Consider the following 21,548-nt stretch of genomic DNA (forward strand, 5'->3'; position numbering starts at 1 on the left):
TCTTCCCATCAGGTCCCTGCTCCAGGCATGGGTTGCACCAGCATTAAAATGCAGCACAAAGATTAAGGGCTTGACAGTGTAGGCGAGGGCAGGACTCTAAGCTTTCTCTAGGTCAGGGTGTACCAGGGAAAAGATCTCAGTTGCCTGTCAACCAGTAACAGACACTGAGAGGTTTTTTGTCATTATTATTAGTAGTATTAATATTATGAAGGTATTGTTGAACTGCCCGATGGCCCCATAACATAAAGCAGCTTTTCACTGGGTTTGAGTCAAGCCTATCTGTAAGCTTCAGTACCATGTAGTCCATAAATTTAATGAGAAGCAAACAAAATCAGTTTAACCTGTTTTATTCAAAGAACTAAATAGTATTTTATGCCCTGCTCATCTCTGTTAACATATTTCCTATAGCACATTTCCTGCTGTATAGTTTTAAGAGTTACTTTAAAATATAGTGTTGTACATAGATTTCCTTTTTTTTTCTTGCTGCTGGCTTTTTCCTTGTTTTTAAGATATTCAGTTCCAATTCTCTCCCTCTCTTTTCCTCTCCTCCCCTCCCACTCTTCTTCTTCCCTTCTGCTATTCATTTAAGCATTCTTTCTCTCTTTCATCTATCTGTCTACCCATCTACCTCTATCTAATGTTATTTTATTTTTTGAGGCAGGGTCTCACTACATAGCTCAGGCTGGCCTCAAACTCACCACCCTCTTGCCTCAGCCTCCCAAATGCTGGGGATAGGGCATATGCATCAATGTTCGATTTTCTCTTATTTTCAGCCATTCTATAACATACCACAAATAGCCCTAATTAATTTCTTCATTTGATAACCAAACACTTCACATTTTAACGAAACATGTTTTTGAGAATATATCTCACAGGTTTAGCTACTGTTTTGCTTTAAGCTAATCACGAGAATTCTTAATGTCCCTGTGAGTTTACTGAAATTAAAATGTGCTATCACAATTCTGGGATCTAAGGTTTTATACTCTGTAGAAGATAGAGTCTTCTGAGAGTACATTTTCTTCAAGCAACTATATTTGCAAGTCTTACCTGGTTGTCTGGAAATTCTCCTCACCCAGATGGAAGTGTTGTCAAACAGCCTCACAATTTCAAATCCAGAACCACAGAATAACGGGTACGCAGGCTCTGATAACTGGCTCTGTCCTTGGACAGCATGTTATCAATACTGTGGCCTTTTCTTTCAAAAAATTAGATTTATTCCTCTTTGAGGAATAAATAAGAAACAAAATCAATCAATCAATCAATCAAAACAAATTCCATTAAATAGCCAACAAATAAAATTCCATGCCTCTTTACAACAAAAGTGATAAAAATATGGTTAATTCATACAAAGTCCACACAAAGGCAACTTTTTGTGTGTGTGTGACTAGGGCTTGAACTTAGGGCTTCATGCTTGCAAAGCAGACACTCTACCACTTGAGATATACCTCTAGCCCCCAAAGGGATCTTTTAATTACAGTTGGATTGGAAAGGAGTTGCTCCTTGGCCCTGAGAATAGGACTCATAACACTTTTGCTAAATCCTCAGAGGCCAATGAAGAGTGGAAAGCTGCACTCTGAACTGAAAGGTGCAAAGGTAAAAACAAGAACAATTTCAGAGACATTACTCCTTGCCAAACAGCAGAATCTAGCTAGCTAAAGATTCATCCTTTTCCAAAACCACTTTCTGTGGATTCTGGGGATGTGTTCCAATTCAGGGTTCAGTTTCAACTGCACTTCATACTGAGTAATTCTTCAATGATTATAGACACAAGGTCCCATGAACTGATTATGACTATACAATGTCAAACAGGTTCGGCCTTGAACCTGTAAGTCCAAATTAATCAACAGTATTACTTTGGTAAACAGGCAACCATACACTTAATTATTAACTTATGCCTCCAGCATGAGTACACAGCGAGTGGTTCTCAATCTGGGGCAAAAAAATCACAATGAGGTAGCAGCTTAAAAAAAAAATACAAACACTTAGCTTGTCCTAAGATGCTGATTCAAAAGGTCTGGGATAGGGCCCAAGAGACTGTATTTTGAAAAACGTTTCCTAGTGATTCTGGTGCAATGAGGGTAGAGACTGTCAGGGAATTACTGATACGAACAGTAATTTCACATGATGGAGAGCAGTGGGATCCACATTTCTCAAACACAGGCAGGAGGTACTGTTCAAGTATTATTCAAAGCACAAAAAGAATGCTTTGCATCTTACTGGAATGTCAGTTTTACTTGTTTGCTTCCAGGAAGCAACTTAAGATGTCTTTTTTTTTTTTTTTTTTTTTTGGCAGTACTAGGGCTTGAACTCAGGGCCCCATGCTTGCTAGGCAGGCGCTCCACTCTTTGAGTCATTCTGCCAGCCCCTTTTATTTTTGAGATAGGGTCCCATGAACTATTTGCCCGGACTGGCTTCAAACTGCGATCCTCCTGATCTCTGTCTTCTGAGTAGCTAGGATTACAGGCATGAGCAACTAATGCCCGGCTAAAATGTCATTTTTATTTTGAGTGGTACCTACATATGTGTACATAACTGTCAGAACTCATACATTTAAGATCTGTACATTTAATTGTGTTTATTATACTTTAATAAACAAAATGTCATTGTTATATGGGGTACACTCTGGAGTAGAATGCAAAATCTGCATTTACTTTTTAGATGAACTCTAAGACTTCAAAGAAATCTCTCTCCCATTCCCAGGGAGATAACCATTTTACTCTCCTCTTGCGGTGGGGAGAGGGATTGAAATAAAGAAGGGAAGAACTTTTGGAAGGGTTTAGAAATTTTTTCACTTCCAATTGCTTCTCATTCGTTTCACTACTCATGCTGGGTGCCAGCTCTTGTTTCTGTGTACTCTACCTATCACTGGTCTTTGTTTAACAATATGGTAAAATTCTCAAAAAATGAAATTCTCAATCTTTGATAAAATTGGAGATTTTTCTCTTTATTGTGAAACTTTTACGTGGCCTAAATTTTTAAAGCAGATTATTTTTAATTTTGACATTTATCCCTACCCAGATGGTCGAATGAGGCATGGCTTAAGAAATGACATACTGCAAACATCTTTCTCACTTAAAAAAAGTTTCAAAGTCCGTGAGGTGCAGGGGCTGGTTGTATGTAGGGACTGAATCTGAGAATTCTGAGAGTCCTCATTCCCTGACTTTGGAAAGGCAGCGATGGAGAGTAATGTGGGTTACAGCAAGGGCTGGAGAGCCGGTAAGGGGACAGGATCAAAGTCTGAGCATGGGCTGGGTTGTAGGGTTTGGAAACTCGGTGATATTTATAAATCAAGGGTAAAGAGCAAACCTCTGTTCACGGACTTAGGTAACATATTTCACAAGGTTATGAAATCAGAGGACACCACATGACAACAGGACCCACAAGCGACTTTACTCAACTCCACCAAGATCCAGCCAGCCCGCTGCCCGGCAGCCCTTGCGCGGGGGGAGGGGGGAGGGAGGGGACCTGCGCCACGCCTCCTTCTCCTTTGCTCCCGGCTCGCTTTCCACCCGGATGTGCGCATGCGCCACTAGCCCTTCGTGGTGTTAAAGAGCGTTGGTACTGTAAAAGAGTTCGAGAATATGGCGAGAGGCCTCCGTGGTTCGGTTTTCTTACCCACTCGGCAGAAGCTGCAGCCTCCTGCTAGTCCCGCCTCCTTCTGACACTAAGCCCGCGAATGGAGGAGCCGGGAAGAGGGCGCGTGGTTCTGACTGGAGAAAGAGCGTGTTTACTTTCTCACCTGGCCAGGAGCGGAGTCTCGTTAGCCCCGCCTCTTCCTCCCGTTGTTTAAAGCGGTTGGCTGTTCTTCTGTCCGTCAGAGGCGCAGCCACACGAGCGGCGTGCGGTGGTTTTGGGGTTTGTTTTGCTGGGCGACTGTGTTAGCCCGAAGTTTTAGGTGGAAGATGCCGGAAAGTAACTCCGCAGAGCGTAGCGACAGAAGCGGGGAGAAGGTGTCTGGTGCTAAAGTCATCGCCCAAGCCCTGAAGGCTCAAGTACGCTGGAGGAAAAGGCCCCTACGGAGGCCGGCGGGGGCCCGGGCGTTGTCTTGGAGACGGGGTGGGCGCGGGACGCGGGGAACCTCCTTTTGGCGCTTGCAGGTGGGAGTGGGGGGAAAGAAGGATGTGTTCAACTAGTGAGAGGCCAGGTGTTTATTCCCCCGTTCTTCGGCCCCCAGGATGTCGAGTACATGTTTGGCGTCGTGGGCATCCCAGTGACGGAAATCGCCATTGCCGCCCAGGAGCTGGGCATCAGGTACATCGGCATGAGGAATGAGCAGGCGGTGAGTATGGATGCAGGTCACCCAATGCACTATTGAAAACGATTCATAATAACTGCAATTGTTCATGCAGACATTCAGTGTTCGCCACTGTTCTTGTGCTTTGCACGTGTCAATCACTGTTCAGTATTTTGACTGCTGTTAATCCTGTTGACAGCTGAGAGGAAATAAGTGGCACAGCCAGGATTTGAACCCAGATATTCTGGGTCCGAGAACTTGCTCATACTAGCGTGCCGTGTCGTGCTCCACCAAGTCTAAGTGTGAGAAGTGAAAGGGACAGTTTAAGTGAAGTCTATGTTCAACACAGCAGGTATGCTATTTCTTCACCACACATTCCTATCACCAGGACCTGGTGTGATGCTTGCACATGATAGGTGCTCATTACCATTACTTATTCATGGGATGAATAAGTGAAAGCCAAGCCTCAAGTCACCTAATAGGTGCCGGGCAAGGTGAAGGATATCACAAATGGTAAAGCCACGATTGAAACTCAGGAGTTGCGCATCCCAGTCTAGTGCTCTTTCCATCATAGTCTGCTCCCACCTTTTTTAGAGGCTTATTGGGAAGCAGGGAAAGAAAGGACATTTTGTCAACCACTTTCAGTACTTCCTCTGCCAACCCTGCCTCACCCTTCTCTCACCAATGCTGGCTTAAAAGATCAAGAATCTTCTTGGTGATACTGTCAGTTCAAATGAAGGTAAGTATTCCTGCTTTGTGCTTCTACTGTTGCCCTCTACTTCAGGCTCTTGTCAACTCTTGTGCTGACAACTGCCTTCAGCTCTTCAAGTGGTGTTCTTCCTCTGCCCTCAGATTTCAGCTCCTGGAGAACAGAAATTGTGGTTCATTTGTTATCATATTCACATAGTACCTGGCTTGGGTTGAGGCTTTTGCATGATGTAGATGATTAACACATTCTTTATTAACTGAGTGACATTCCTTGTCTATAAAGTTTGAGATTTATTTATTTTTTTAATCTTAAAACTAGCAGGTCTTGAATTTGTGCTGCTTATACCTTTTTACATTTCTCTTCCCAAGCACCCAAATGCTGGGATTACAAACATGCACCAATTTTTAATCTTTCTAAAGAATCAATTTTTTTATTTTGTTGGTTTTTCTCTATTGTTTGTTTTCTATTTCATTGATTTTTGCTCTCATATTTGTTATTTAACACCTTTCATTTTGACTTTTGGGGGCTGAGGCAGGAGGATTCTGAGTTCAAGGCCAGCCAAATAATAACAGTAAATTTGGTCAAACCTTGCTGAGACTGATGAAGAATAAAAGACACATATTATCAATAATAAACAAAGGAAAATCCTATTGATGTTAAACTGCTTAAGATATTTAAGCAGTTGTAAGATGTTATGAATAGTATAGATGATGATGACAAATTCTTTGAAAAAGTAAAAATGAGATACCTAAGCCACTATTTGAAATTTACATATAGCATATTTCTTATTAAAATGAAATGTGTTCCAATTCCTCCTTTACCATTTTAATTCTAGTCTCTTACTTAATAGTAACTTATTCTCACATTTGTACTAAAAGGATCCCCATATGCTGAAGTTCTGGTGGTCTTTCTTTGTAGGCTTGTTACGCCGCCTCTGCGATTGGATATCTGACTGGCAGGTAAACTGAAGACTGCTTATTTCAATTATGTTGATATTTTGGGGTAGAACCATTATATCGTTCAGATGAAGAATTAGTTGTCTTGAAAAGATTATAGAAGATGGTATTAATAAAGAAAAATAAGGAAATTTAGAACGCTCTAGGGGTCAGATCAAAAGGATGATATACTAGAAAAGTGTTTTAGAGGGAACACATTGTCATTTTGCAGAGTCAGTCATTGATGTTAATCAGTGATGAGTCATAGCTTGTCTTGGATGTCTTAACTGTCTTGGTCCACTTCATACAAGAATGCTTGGTTCAGAAAGAGAGTTGCTGGGACTTGTTCCACTTCTTCAGATTTTTTTAGTGTGTATTCATGTTATTTAACTACTCATCTGTCTTGTTAAAAATTTAAAGTTTTTAAAATGCCCATTTTAGAATACTTGGAAAATACAGAAATGTGTAAGGAAGAAAATTAAAATCATCTATAATCCTACAACTATTAAGGATTTGTCATTTTTCCAGTTTTTTTCTATATTCATATATATTCTTAGACAGAATTTGGATCCTACTATAGTTTGTATCATACTTTTTTCATTTCTGTTAATTTGAATAATTTTTTTGTTTCCAAAAATGAAATTAGTAATTCAGTTGCCAAGAGATATAAACAAATATGACCTCAAAATCTAGACTTCACCAGAGTACTTCCTATTTCATAGGAACCTTCTGAATTTGAACCCAAGGAAGATAGACCTTCCAGAATACAGTATCATCACCATAATTTAACATTTTATCTATACATGAATAATATTTTAATCTTTTTGTTTAGCCTGAAAAACATAAAATTAGAGTGTTGACTCTTTGATTTAAAAAAAAGCTGGAATGGTGATTAAGGAATAGTCAGAAATTTATACTTGAATGAAGTTCTGGAACTGCCCTGTCTAGTATACTAACTGTATCTGATTGTTTACATTTAAATTAATTGAAATTAAGTAACTACATTTCTTTGTGTGGGGTAGCCATATTTTAAGTGCTCAGTAACTACTTGTGGGAAGTGGCTATCATATGAGACTGTGGAGAGAGGACATTTCTACTGCAGACAGCTCTGTTGGATGGTACTGTTCTAGAAGTTTAATTTTTGGTGATAATTATGCTGATGTATTTTAAGTCTGTTTAAAACATAGATTCTTAAGAAATTATAAAGTGGCAAAATGAATAATATATGGAGATCCCTTTTTCTTGAGTTTTTAGGCTTAGAGAATACATCCAGGGCAAAGCATTCAAAGGTTTCAGACAGAGCATTATGTTCAGAGCTACTTTCCTGTCACAGATCAGTTGGCATTATATTTGCTAAGAGATTTTTTTACAAAATCTTTTTTTCCAAAAATATACTCAGCTGTAAAAAATTTGCTTCAGGATTAGGGGCATGGCTCAAGTGGGAGAGCACAAGTGCACGGCCCTGAGTTCAATTCCCCATATGCAGTCAGTTGTTTTAAATATAATAGTAAAATATGAAGAGGATAGTGAAATGCAATGTGAAGATGATAGGTACCTTATTTCTTACAATAAGACAGATAAAATCTTCCTCTAATTTTCTTAAAAAATATTCTAGCCAGACATTTTGGTACATAGCTGTAATCCCTGCCCTCAGGAGGCTGAAGCAGGAGGATCTCAAGTTTGAGGCCATCCTGGGCTACATTGTGAGATCCCATCTCAAAAAAACAAATAACAACTATATATACATACACACATACATGTACATATATGTATATATTCTAATAATTATTTTACCAATTTGAGTAAAGACCTATATGTCCTTCCTTTGAAGTCCAGGAAGGTTTCCATGTTTTATTCTAAAGTGATATGAATTAGTTGTTGATAGATAGGAACCCAAAATGCTTAAAAACTGGGATTGTTGTGATATGCTCCTCTTGTTCACCTGTTAAATTTGATCTGCTTTTAATAAAATAAATTCTCTTTTACTTCTAGGCCAGGAGTATGCCTTGTAGTTTCTGGCCCAGGACTCATCCATGCCTTGGGTGGTATGGTAAATTCAAACATGAATTGTTGGTAATCAAATTATTATTACTATTGAACATACTTTCTTAAAATGTCCCTGCATAATCTTACTGAGTAGAACTGAGCTAGGCTGAAAGAGGTGGGGAAAAAAACAACCCCTTTAATGTTTAGCAACAGAGTAGAAAGCTGACTAGCAAGGAAGGGAATGGAGGATTGGAGGAAGACTGGGGACATGGAGGTCAAAGGGCATGAAGTTTCATTTATGGATGATAAATAAGCCTCGAGTTTTAATGTACAGCATGAGGGCATTATATTAATAATATTATATTAATAATATTGTACTGTAATGCTGGAAATTTACTAAGAAAGTAGATTTGGTTACTTTGACCACACATATAGAAAATAACTGTACGCTAATGAATATATTAATTTGCTTGACTGTAGCAATCATTTCACTATGTATATGGATATCAAAGCAATGTGTTATATGCCTTAAATGTATACAATAAAAAATGTTAGGAAAACAATTTTTAAAGATTCCTTTGCTTAGAGACAAACAGTAGAGTTTATACACACACACACACATACACACACACACACACACACACGTGTGTGTGTGAATGTGCATATAGGTCTGTTATATATGTAATATATTCATGAAGAATTATTTCCTAAAGATCCCAACTTAGTATGTAAAAAGTCTTAATTCTTCAACTTGTCTTTCGTGGTTACCAATTCAATGAAAATTCTATTTTTGAGTTTGCTTTATAAGCTGCTTAGTACTTATTGTCTGACCTTGCCCTTAGTGCTATTTCTGGTATTTTACCAATAAGCTCAGGTTGAAAGGGTTATGTTATACTCAACTCAACATCTTTGATCTTCCATGAGAAGGACATTGATTTCTTTCTTGTATTAGGTTTCTAACAGTTGTTTCTTTTTGTTTTCCTTTCTTCCTAGTTTTTCTCTTCCTTATCCATTTTAGGATCTGATACTTTTAGTTATCATATTAGGTTAACTATGTTTTTTTTTTTCCCATCTTAAAGAATCAAAGGTCCTTCAAAGGTGTTTTTTTTCTTAGTACTGGGGTTTGAACTGAGACAGGCACTCTACCACTTGAGCCACTCCTCCAGTCCAGGATCAAAGTTTTATGGCTGAGAAACATCACTCATTTTGTCATTTCCAAACAAATGTGAAATTTCTCTTGTTTGTATTCTAAGAATAATAAGAAGTAAAAATTTACTTTATGTCATCATACCTGGAAGTCTTACTATAATACCATCCAGAAGAGGTGAGACAAGAGTGAGAAAATCATTTAATGTATGTTTTCCAATCTTCTGAAATAAAGGAAGGATTCTGTCATATCATATTAGGTTGCATCCTAAGTTGGTTGCTTTTGGTTTTTGTTTTTGGAGAGAAACTCTTACTGTGTAGCCCAGGCTGCCTGCAAACTTGTGTTCCTCTTATCTTACCCTGAAACACCACATACAGCAGTATTTTTTAATCTGCAGTTTTTCAGGGAGGATTTAGTGTGTTCTGTTTATATCTTTCTCTCCATCTCTTTTAACATTTATTGAGCTGTTCCTTATGCATTGGGCACTCAGCTCATCTCATTTATAATTAACTCTTCAAAAAATTACTATTTCAGGCCCTTGATTGTGATTGGTGGTTCCTGTGAAAGAAATCAAGAAACAATGGGTGCATTCCAGGAATTTCCTCAGGTATTCAATGCTAATTTTTTTTTTTTTTTGAGGACTGGGTCTTGAACTCAGGGCCTACACCTTGAGCCACTCCACCAGTCTTTTTTTGTGTGTGTGTGAAGGAATTTTTCAAGATAGGGTCTCACAAACTATTTGCCCAAGCTGGCTTCAAACTGCGATCCTCCTGATCCCTGCCTCAGGATTATAGGAGTGAGCCACCAGTGTCCAGCCCAACTCTAATATTTTAGCAACACAGTTACACACCATTAAGAGTTATAGACAACTTCTGTCTGCAAAATAAAAAATTAAAAACATAAATTAGAGGTACCAGAGGTAATTTTCCGGAACAAGACAGTCTCAGATTGGATATTAAGAAAGGGTTTAGGCCTTGCTTAGGAGCAGACTTTGAAGAAATACACAAAAATTGACAAGACTTTAAATTCTGTAAATAAGTTCTTCAAAGAGTCAAGATGTAGGAATAAAAATAACTTGGACTATATCTTGGAGACTTTACAGAAGTAAAGAGTTGAGAGGAAAATGATTATCAAACTCTGAACAAGTTTATTTTTATTTTAGAAGGAGGAAGGAAAGTATTTCAAAAGTAAAAGAAACTTGAAAGAATTTGTTAACAAAATATTACAGTTTTAAGAATAAGTATTGAGAGGAACTTCAAAATATAACCAGATTTTTTTTGTGTGGTGCTGGGAATCAAATCCAGAGCTTCACACATGCTAGACAAATGCTCTACCACTGAGCCACACCTGCAGCACCAAACAGAATTTTTATATGATAAAACTAACATAAAATACTAGACTCTGTTATAAATTAATTTAAAAATTATATTTTTATACTCTTGGAAGGAAATTGAAGTTTTACTTAGTTAATGGCAGACAATAATAGTTATTTAAAAGATGCTGATAAAGCAGAGACACGGCTGGTGGAGTGACTCAAATGGTAAAGCACCTGCTTAGCAAGTGTGAGACCCTGAGTTCAGACCCCAACACCTCCAAAAAAAAAAAATTAAATATGTGTGTGTGTGTGTATAGTTTTAACATTGTTTTAATCAAGTAATATAGTTGTTGGAAACAGGAAATTTTAAGACATTTAGTAGGGCAAAGTGAAGGATTACTCTATTCAGGTAACCCTTATGAGTAAAATCCAGATTCTGTGAATTTGAATTTCCTGAAGTTTGGCACCAGACTGAACACTGGTCAAAGCCCAGATCTCTCCTTCGTGTTGAGTAGCCCTTTACTCCTTTTCAGAATAAAAGCAAGCAAAAGATAATGTCCATTGTAAGTATTTGTTCCTAAAAAGGAAAATAGTAGAAGTTTATTACATTAAATTAAAAATTGAAGAGAAAGAGCACTTTGATTTAAAATCCAAGTTACCTGTTTTTTTGTGGAAGTCCTTAAAAACTAAAGGACATAAACATGAACAGACTGAAAGTCGGGGGATAGCCTTAATTCTGTGATGCCTGTGAGACTAAGGCTATCATCTTTTCCATAAGTTTCATGCCTAAAACATCAAGAGAAATAATTTCTATGTAATACTTCAAGGTTCCTAAAAAGTGAAAAATTATCACTACTGAACAGCAGATCAAGAAATACATAAAGGGAAAACTGGCAGAAATGTAAAAATAAATATGTAACTGTAGAATTGCTGGGCCCAGGTGTAGCTCATCTAAAATTTTTGTAGACATCATCAGGTTCCCTTCCATTTATTTATACTCTGACCAGAGGTTTATGCAAGTGCCTGTGTTCCTGTGGTGTAGTAGATGGTGTGTATTACCAAACTTTTTCTTTTTTGCTAATCTGGGAAATGAAGATGGTATCTTGTTTTGATTTGTTTCCTGATACATAACCCAGGCAGAAATTTATGATTTGAATAGCTTTTAACAGTCAGTCTTAAAACGTGTTTTCTCCATCTTTCCTCTAAATGTAATAGAAAATAATGACTTAACATTTTGTCTTCCTTCAGAAGAGTAATGTGATTGTGAGCTGAGTTTTAAATGATTTTCATTTTTTATGTAGGTTGAAGCTTGTAGATTATATACAAAGTTCTCTGCCCGGCCAAGCAGCATAGAAACTATTCCTTCTGTTATTGAAAAGGTACAGTATTTAATAATGAGTTCTCCTGGAGTTTAAACTCAGGGCCTCATACATGCTGAGCACATGCTCTACCATTGAGCTACACTTCCACCATGATTGTTTTAATTTTTTTGTTATTTTTAATTATCTTTTTTGGCAGTACTGGGGTTTGAATTCAGGGCTTCATACTTGCTAGGCAGATGTTCTACCACTTCAGCAACTCTTCAAGCCCTTTTTGTGTGTGTGTATGTGTTTTTTTGTTTGTTTTTTGTTTTATTATTCATATGTGCATACAAGGCTTGGGTCATTTCTCCCCCCTGCCCCCACCCCCTCCCTTACCACCCACTCCGCCCCTTCTCTCTCCCCCCCACCCCCTCAATACCCAGCAGAAACTATTTTGCCCTTATCTCTAATTTTGTTGCAGAGAGAGTATAAGCAATAATAGGAAGGAACAAGGGTTTTTGCTGGTTGAGATAAGGATAGCTATACAGGGCATTGACTCACATTGATTTCCTGTGCATGGGTGTTACCTTCTAGGTTAATTCTTTTTGATCTAACCTTTTCTCTAGTTCCTGGTCCCCTTTTCCTATTGGCCTCAGTTGCTTTTAAGGTATCTGCTTTAATTTCTCTGCGTTAAGGGCAACAAATGCTAGCTAATTTTTTAGGTGTCTTACCTATCCTCACCCCTCCCTTGTGTGCTCTCGCTTTTATCATGTGCTCAAAGTCCAATCCCGTTGTTGTGTTTGCCCTTGATCTAATGTCCACATATGAGGGAGAACATACGATTTTTGGTCTTTTGGGCCAGGCTAACCTCACTCAGAATGATGTTCTCCAATTCCATACATTTACCAGCGAATGATAACATTTCGTTCTTCTTCATGGCTGCATAAAATTCCATTGTGTATAGATACCACATTCTTAATCCATTCATCAGTGGTGGGGCATCTTGGCTGTTTCTATTGTGTGTGTTTTGTGTATTTTTGAGGTAGGGTCTCAGGGCTGTTTGCCATGACTGGCTTTGAACTGTGATCCTCCTGATCTCTGCCTTCTGAGTAGCTAGGATTACAGACATGAACCACTAGTGCCCTACTTATTTTTATTCTTAATAGAATGAATGGCAGTTTTTATTCTTAATATAATGAATTGACTATTAAAAATGATACTGCAAAAAGCAATGGGCTGGGTCTGGTGTTGCATTTCTGCAATCCCAGTTACTTGGGAGGCCAACACAAGAAGATCAAGATTCAAAGCTTACCCAGACAAAAAATTAGCCAGACTCTGTTTCAAAAACAAGTCAAGCTTGGTGGCGTATTCCTGTAATTCCATCTACTTGGGAATGGAAGGTAGGAGGATCATGGTCTAAGGCCAGACCAGACACATTTAACAAGAGACCCTGCTGAAAAACAAACTAAAAGCAAAGGACTGGTGGAGTGGCTCAAGTGGTAGATGCTTGCCTAGCAAGCATGAGGTCTTGAGTTCAATCCCCAGTACAACAAACACAAAAAAACTTTTCATGTTTTAATGTTTTCTGTCATTACATTTAACTATAGAAACGGAGGTAAAATAAGTTATTTTTGGAAAAAGTTGCTCATGTGCATCAGTTTTTTAAAATTATCTTTTCAGTTATACAAAAGTAATGATAAGGATAAAATAAACACATGGATACTTTTTCTCTTAGGCATTTACAAAAAAATGGAGCTAATACATGTAAGATCATCTCTTAGTTAATTAAAACAGCATATTATAAAGTAATTTTAGCTAACCGCCATTTTATGCGAAATTACATTTGAACTATTTCAAAACCATGAGCTGTGGAGATAATTTGACAGGTTATATCACAGTTTCTGAAAACTCTGCCAAATCACTGGGGTTAGGAAGCAGTGAAAGTGTATGTTGCACTTGGCAACAGAGCTTGGTGACTAATTTACAAGAATGAAGTGTAAGAGAATATGAAATTTCAAGCCCAAGTGAATACTTTCTTATATCTCTCCTTTTAAACAAAAATATCCTTTAAAATATATAGACTTAATGAAGGACATTTCAGTTTTAATTATACTTAGTTTCTTCTCCAACTAAGGATATCTAGAAAAATTAAATAATGTTCACTTCACAGTTTTACATTATGTACAAGTGGAATGTGATAATAAGAATTGGGATGTTCAAAAATCTTTTCTTCTGTTTGTAATAAACATAGGCAGTGAGAAGCAGTATCTATGGTCGTCCAGGTACTTGTTATGTTGACATACCTGCAGATTTTGTGATTCTCCAGGTGAATGTGAATTCAATAAAGTGAGTAATAGTTACTTGAAATTCTTTCTTAATTTTGTACTATCATAATGCTTATCTTTTTTAAAAGAAGTTGCCTAGCAGTTTATAAATTAATCCCCATTTGTATTAACATTGGATAATTTAGTAAGTAAACTGAATCCTAGCCAAATGGCTTAATTCTCTTAATTAAAGTGCTATTACTTAGTAACTATTTTGAAGTTTAATTACTAAGCAAGTATTTGGAGCTTCCTGAATTCTTCATTTGAAATTATTCTCCCAGTAATCACAAATGCATATCTCCATTAACAAATTATGGGTTATTAACACTTGTCCTGGTGTAAGCGAAGAAATGAGGTGATTTTTGAAAAATGATTAGAACTCAGCATAAAAATTGTTTGCCTGCCTCTGTAATTTATAAATGTTCCAAGACACAGATATTTCTTTCTTTTTTTTTTTTTTTTTTTTTGGCAGTAGTGGGGTTTGGATCTCAGGGCTTACTACTCACGAGGTGGGCACTCTACCACTTTAAGCCATGCTTTCAGCTCTTTTTTATTTCAGGTATTTTTGAAATACTTGCATAAGTGGGTGAATCACCTTGTCCAGCTTTTATTGAATAAGATGGGGTGATATATGAACTTTTTGCCTGGGCTGATCTTGAACCACAGTCTTCCCAATCTCTGCCTCCCAAATAGCTAAGATTACAAGTGTGAACCTTTGTGTCCAACTAACATAGGTGTTTCTATGATTTGTCTTATCTTTATTTCTTAGGTAAACACTTAGTGAAAAGAAAATCACCAGTCACTTGAATCAACCTGGATACCATTTAGTCTACCTGTTGTTGTAGACTATTTGGTCTTCCTTGGTCTCCCAAGTGAAATGTGTTTTTTTTCTGTTAAAAAATCAGAAGTAGAAAGAAAAAAATTCTTTCATCTAAGCACTGACATTTTTAATATTTAGTACTTTTCTCTTCCTTTTTTTCCTGCATATTTTATTTATTTAGGTTTCTTTTGGGACAGGGTCTTACTGTGTGGCTCAGGCTGGCCTGGAATTCATTATGTAGCCCTGACTGGCCTCAAACTCAAGGTCCTCCTGCCTCAACCTCCAGAGTGCTGTGATTATAGGCATGCACCTTCCTGCCTGGTGTTCATGTATTTTTTATATAAACTGTATTCATACTATAGTTGGTATTCTACCTTACTCATTTGACATCATAATATGTTCTTCCATTGTTTTAAAAGTATGTCTTAAATTTAATTTGTGTGGATTTTGCTATTGTGAAAATGGTTCTATAATAACTACAAATAGTGAGTCTTGCTATACACTCAATATACTGTAGGGGTGATTTCTTTTGGGGAGAATCAGACAAGCAGGACAAGAAAGCATCTATTTTTTATAACATCTGAACCCAATAATAAAAAATTGGGGGGGTTACAAGGATTTGAACTCAGGGCCTCATGCTGGCAAAGCAGGTGCTTTATCACTTGAGCCATTCCACCAGCCCTTTTTTGTGATTGGCTTTTTGAGGTAGAATCTCACAATTTATTTGCCCAGGCTGGCTTTGAACCTCTATTCTCCTGATCTCAGGCTCTCAAGTAGTTAGGATTATAGGCCACCAGCCCCTGACTGTCCAATTTTATCATATGTCCAAAAATTTGGGTAATATGTTCAAATTTTATGCAGTATAGTTTTTATTTTACAATAAATGAAATAGCCACTGTGAGGACTTGGTGTCTAGAAATACTTACCTGTGACAGTTTTAATAGTTCTTTTACTATTGCCTGTTGTGACACTAGACTATTAAGTTACCACAAAGTGACTACAGTGAATAGTGAAGTGATTACAACCATGTACTTGGGAAGAGAGAATAGAATGACTGATCCAGTATAGTCTCTGCCACATACCATCTGGGGACCTTGGGCAAATTGTTTTCTCTGAGTCTTTTTCATCAGTGGTGAAATTGAGATAATGGTAATAATACTTAACCTTGTTGTTTTGAGAATTAAATGAGCATAAATGACTCATAGTAAGTATTAGTATGGTTTTTACTACTACTACTCCTGTAGTTCAGCCATTGACCCAAATTTTCTGTCAATGAATTACCCATTTGACTGGTTTTTAGGAAAAAACTGCTAATTTACTAAATGCGGTCAGGCTATTTTGTTGTAAAAGAGATGGTCCTTTTATGTTAGAGCTTCATTAGGAAGTTCTTAAGGGTAAAAGGTCTTGATGCTATAATTAACTTCAAATGATTTAGGGGGAAAATGTGTGTGTGCATGTGTGCATGAAGCAAAGTGGTAAACAAGTTTAGTGTTGAATCTACATGGTGAGTATATGGAATTTATCATACTGTTTGTTTTTTTTTTTTTCTACCTTGCATGGATTAGAAATTTCACAGTGAGAAATGGAGTTGGCCTCTTTTAATTTAATTAACAGAACTGCTTATTTCTAGGTATAAGGAGTGTTGCATGCCACCTCCTATCAGCATGGCAGACACGTCAGCTGTATGTACAGCAGCATCTACTATTAAGAATGCGAAACAGCCCCTTCTTATCATCGGGAAAGGTAGCCTTGAATAGAACTCTAAGCTTTTGAAAGAATACTGATTGATTATTTGTTATCTATTCTAATGTTTGAAATTGAAATAAGAGTTTTCTTCATCATTTTTTATCATTATTTTTCAAATCATAGAATTGTCCTCAAATGCCCAAAGAGCTCACTCCTTAGAAAGACCTGCCTCTGATTACATTTTTTTAGAGTTATAAGTAAAACTTATTTTTTCCATTATAAAACATTTTGAAAATCTAAAAAAGTAGAAAGAAAAAATTTTTTCATCCAAAGAAACCATTTTTAGTATTTAGCACATTTCTACTCTTTTTTCATGCATTTTTACATGGTGTGATAATATTATGTGGACAGTTTCATATTCTGCCTTAGCCATTTAACATTTTAATAACACTTTTTCTTCTTAAAATTATTTCCTAAATATATTTTTATTTTCACGTGTACATTAACACTGTTTGGCAAATATTATTTGTTTCTTTATAGTAGCTGAAACCAACATGTTTGCACTAAAAACTTTTTTCATAATTAGGGTTTAAGATAGATTCCCCAGAAAGAGAATTAACCAAGTTAAAAGATGTGAATATTTTTTAGACTTTTGGACTATTGTCAGACTGCTTTTATTCCTATCAGCAATTTATTATTGCTTTTGCTTTTTTTTTGTTTTATTTTTTGAGACAATATTCTCAATATGTATCCCAGAGTGGCCTCAGACTTGTCATTCTTCTGCCTTAGCCTCCTGAGTGCCAGAATTAAAGCTGTGTGCCACTATACCCGGCTAACAATTTATTCATCCATTTTGTGTTCTAGAACTGATACTACTGGGATCACCTGTGACCATTGCTAATCAATTATCAACTACTTAGGAACTACCTACATAGAACTAAAAGTAGCTTTAAAGAAAATGGTGGATAAGAGAAAAAAATTGAGGTTAAAATGGAGTTGAGTGCACTATATGATACATGAACTCTGACTTTGGCAAATAACTGCATTGAGTCTTAATACCTCTCTTGTAAAATAGGGATGTTAGCTATCAGGTCTGGTATAATTAAATGGCATAGTATATGGAAAGTACTCGTGGATGCTAGTTTTCATTTTTCTTTTAACAGGCATTTGATGAGTACTTATGATAATGCAGGGGTTATAGGAAACATTTTTGAGAGATACAAAGAAATATGGTGATGATTCTTACCTGTGGAGGAAATAAATCGGGTAACAAATTAGTGCGGTGTACGTTTAAGTAGTAAGTACAGAAAGGGTGAGTTGGATTTTCAAGGAAACAGCAGTTTGCTAGAAGAAATGACACACAGCTATACCTTGAGGCAGTGGCTCATGCCTGTAATCCCAGGTACTCCAGAGGTGGGGATTGGGAAGATCAAGGTTCAAGGCTAGCCCACATGAAAAGTTCATGAGACCCCATCTCAACTAATAAAAAGCTGGGCATAATGGTTCACATCTGTCATCCCAGCTACACAGGAAGTGTAAATTGGAGGATCACGGTCCAAGCTGGCCTCAACATAAACAGGAGACTCTATTTAAAAAATACACAAAACAAAAATGGCTGGGGGCATGGCTCAAGTGGTAGAGCCCTACATAGCAAGCATAAGGCCCCAGGTTCAAACCCCAGTACTACAAAAACAAACAAAAGGAAAATGGTAATAGTTGACCATAGGAGACAAGGGAAACAAAGGCCGTCTAGGAAGAGAAACTGAATATACAAAGAGAATGAGGCAAAAAGGAGGATAAGAAAGCTTTCTGGGTGAAATAAAAGGGGCTGTTTTTAATCATATATATAAGAAAGAATGCTAAGATTGTCTCATGGAGGGAATATGATATTAAGTCTAAAAGTAGACTGTACTATTTACTAGGATTCTGTAGAGAAGTTCAAAAAATGGATAATACTTTACTAACCCTGAAAAAAGAGTATAAAATTCAATAGCTAAAAATAATAGTGGCCTTGGTGACATTAGAAATAGAATGATTTAAACGGTACGTTGTTTCCAGTGTCATTAAAGATGATGTATCATTCCATGGGCAAATAGTTGTATAAACGAGTGGTATATGGCCTCTTAAAGGATTGTGAGCCTGTAGAAAGATCGGCACAGCTTTAGAAACTTACATGCCCTAGGCTGGCGTACACGCAGAACAGGTTTGCTGGAGATAAGAGAGAAGTGTGTGAAGGCAGAGGGACGCTTTCTCTTTCAGAGCAGAGTTCTTCCCTGTCCACCTGGGTCTCCAGTGAAGACAGAATGCTCAGCGAATTGTGGGTAATACAGTAAACCTGTCTTATTTGTGGATTTATTACAGTTTTGACCAAACATGGTTAAAAAATCATAAGAAATTTAAAAAACAAATTTTTAATTCCTCCACACTCATTATGTAGCTCAGTGGATGTGGAACTGTCAGTCCTATATTATGATCAGTTGTGTTTAAATTGTCATATGATCTCTGAGTGTTTCTCTGTCCTTAATTTTGTGAACATAGGCCTTCCAAAAGCAACGTAAAAGTAAATGTGCTTAACTGAAGTGATGAAGTGAAAATTTTAGATTTGTAGAAAGGCAGCTTGTCTTTAGGGGAAGTTGGGTGGCATTGTGGAAAAAATGAATACAACATCCATGGTATAGCCCTGAACTCTGCATCCTGAGCATGCGTGGGTTTTCCTCAGGGGATCTCCTTGGAAACATATGCCCACAGGATAACAAGGGTCTACTATAGTTCAGTAGGACCATAGCATAAAACAGGTAAGTGGCAGCAGCAAGAGATGCAACATACATAGGGTAGACTTTCTTCAGAATAATTAAGAATATTATTGAGGGAAAAGTAAAGCATTGCTCTCCTAAGCTTTTTAATACCAAAGATAGAAACCATAGTCACAGTTTATTTTGTGTTTATGCCCATATGATAAGCAAAAGGAGAGTGTTTAAGAGATAAAAGCAATTTCACATGAAATTTTTTTTGGGGGAGTACTGGGGTTTGAACTCAGGGCTTGCAAAGCAGGTGCTCTACCACTTGAGCCACACTTCCAGCCCATTTTATTCTGGTTATTTTGGAGATGGAGTCTCTTGAACTATTTCCCAAGCTGGCTTCAAACCACAGTCCTCCTGATCTCAGCCTCCCAAGCAGCTAGGATTACAGGTGCCTGGCCACATGAAGTATTTTGAGAATCCCAGTGTTAAGCTTAACTAAATCATCCAATACATTTTCATTTCTTGTAGGTGCTGCTTATGCCCATGCAGAAGAGAGTATCAGGAAACTGATGGAGCAATGTAATTTGCCATTTTTGCCCACCCCTATGGGGAAGGGTGTTGTCCCTGACAACCATCCAAACTGTGTAGGTGCGGCCAGATCCAGGTCTGTGGCATTCCAGATTTTAAATTCAGTGGCTTGGCAATCTTAAGCTAACTTAAATTATTATGTGACTGTAATGAATCCAGAGGCAAATTCAGAAAGAATCATGTACTCTTCAGCACATCTGGGTTTCTCTTTTTTCTTTCTTTTGACTTGGCAGCACATAAATATGTTATTGATGTTTTTCTGGCCCCCATGGTTTTAGGTGAAGAATCTTCAGTCATTTGAATCATCGTTCTCCTATAGTACTATGTTGTTTTTCTCTGGATGCTTTGAAGATTTTTCTTTATCTTGGTTTTTAGAAGTTTATAGTTATGATGTATCTGGACATGGTTTTCCTTTAGTTTATCCTATTTGGAGTTCTCAAATAATTTGAAATCTGTAAATTGATGTCTTTCACTCTAAATTTGGAAAAATTTTCGCCATGTATTTCTCCAAAATTTTCTACAGCAATCTCTTTCTCCTCCTACTAGAACTCCACTGATAAAAATATTACACATTTTTTATTTTGACCCACAGGTCCTTGAGTATCTGATCATTTCTTTTTAGTTCATTTGTCTCTTCAATTACCCCCCTTCCCTGCAAAGAACTTTTATCTTTACATTTATTTCAAGAATATTTTTCTTTATTTTGTGGAGCATAGTAACAGTAGCTGCTTTAAAGTCTCTAGAAATTCCAACATCAGGAGCATCTCAGATTAGCACCTACCTATTATCTTTTCTTTTGGGAATTAGTCATATTTTTCTGTACTGCGTAATTTTGGATTACATTGTGAGTTTTTAAATATCATGTTGTGAGATTCTGAGTCATACTAAAATCCTCTGTGGAAAGTTCAAGTTTTTTTGTTTATTTGTTCTACCAGGAAGTCACTTAATTGGGTTAGGTTAGGTTAGGGTCAAACAGCAAGTTCTCTCTTTCTTACTGTGGACAGCAGTCCCAAGGTCAGTTATGTTTCAGACTTTGCTATGCTGCTGTGTGTCTGCCTACACATGCCCAGTTTAGGGTAAGCCCAGACACATGCTGGTTCATACCCAGAATCAAGGATTTCTTTATCTCTCTGGCTCCCACTTTCACTCTGATTCTCAGGAATCCCTTTTCCTAGCCCTTGCTGCTGCCTTACAGTAGTGTAAGGCTGGAGCTGCCATACCTGAGCAAGCTGAAGAAGAAGAAAAATAAAACAGCAGAACTGCACTCATACGCTTTAGATCACAAGAAGGCTCTTTTTTCCTTTTGCCTGAAAGATGACATTTCTCTTGTAATTTTGGCTGCTTGGGAACCACCACAACAAGGCCGCCTTCAGAGCAGAGCTAGAGAAGAAAGAGAAAAAAAATCTGAATTTCTCTGGGGTAAGAGAGGGTTCCATTCCTGGTCCTTTTGCTAAGAAGATGGGATTTCTTTCCAAGTTCTTGATGCCTGCAGTTTTACAATAAGAGCAGCCTTTGAATCAAAGCCTCAGCACTTACATGGGTCACTTCTTCAAACTTTTAACTTCCCTGCCAGTCCACCTACTGTTGTTTACTTTTCAGAATACTCAGGTAGTTGCTTTTCCTATTTTCAGAATTTTCTATGGCAGTTATAAAGAGAGCTAAGTTGTAGTGGGTTTATTTCCAAGCTTGACTGGCATTGGAAGCCTCCTCTTTAGGTGTGTCTTTTTTGGGAGGCAGGGGAATTGGGATTTGAAGTTGGGGC

At 37.3% G+C, this 21,548-nt stretch overlaps 2 protein-coding genes across 5 annotated transcripts in view; one reads left to right on the top strand and one right to left on the bottom strand.

The window, feature by feature from the left end:
* The window catches only part of Btd (biotinidase), a 45,909-nt gene extending 42,032 nt beyond the window's left edge, over positions 1–3,877 (bottom strand). The window contains exons 1-2 of one of the 3 annotated variants that reach the window (XM_074043861.1): positions 3,616–3,749; positions 1,048–1,220 (exon numbers count right to left, since the gene is read on the bottom strand). The gene's annotated coding sequence lies outside the window, so the exon portion shown is untranslated. Of the gene's footprint in view, positions 1–1,047; positions 1,221–3,615 lie in introns of all 3 variants that reach the window. The other 2 variants (XM_020176980.2, XM_074043862.1) reach the window with 2 other exon arrangements.
* Positions 3,856–21,548, top strand: part of Hacl1 (2-hydroxyacyl-CoA lyase 1) — a 39,758-nt gene continuing 22,065 nt past the window's right edge. For both annotated transcript variants that reach the window (XM_020176976.2, XM_020176978.2), the window contains exons 1-9: positions 3,856–3,992; positions 4,175–4,279; positions 5,862–5,902; positions 7,871–7,951; positions 9,546–9,618; positions 11,628–11,705; positions 13,879–13,973; positions 16,402–16,514; positions 19,727–19,862. In XM_020176976.2, coding sequence (XP_020032565.1) covers positions 3,903–3,992; positions 4,175–4,279; positions 5,862–5,902; positions 7,871–7,951; positions 9,546–9,618; positions 11,628–11,705; positions 13,879–13,973; positions 16,402–16,514; positions 19,727–19,862 — 812 coding nt within the window. In that variant the 5' untranslated portion in view covers positions 3,856–3,902. The remainder of the gene's footprint in view (positions 3,993–4,174; positions 4,280–5,861; positions 5,903–7,870; positions 7,952–9,545; positions 9,619–11,627; positions 11,706–13,878; positions 13,974–16,401; positions 16,515–19,726; positions 19,863–21,548) is intronic.

This window comes from Castor canadensis, chromosome 10 (genome assembly GCF_047511655.1).
Source record: "Castor canadensis chromosome 10, mCasCan1.hap1v2, whole genome shotgun sequence".
Classification (NCBI taxonomy): Eukaryota; Metazoa; Chordata; class Mammalia; order Rodentia; family Castoridae; genus Castor; species Castor canadensis.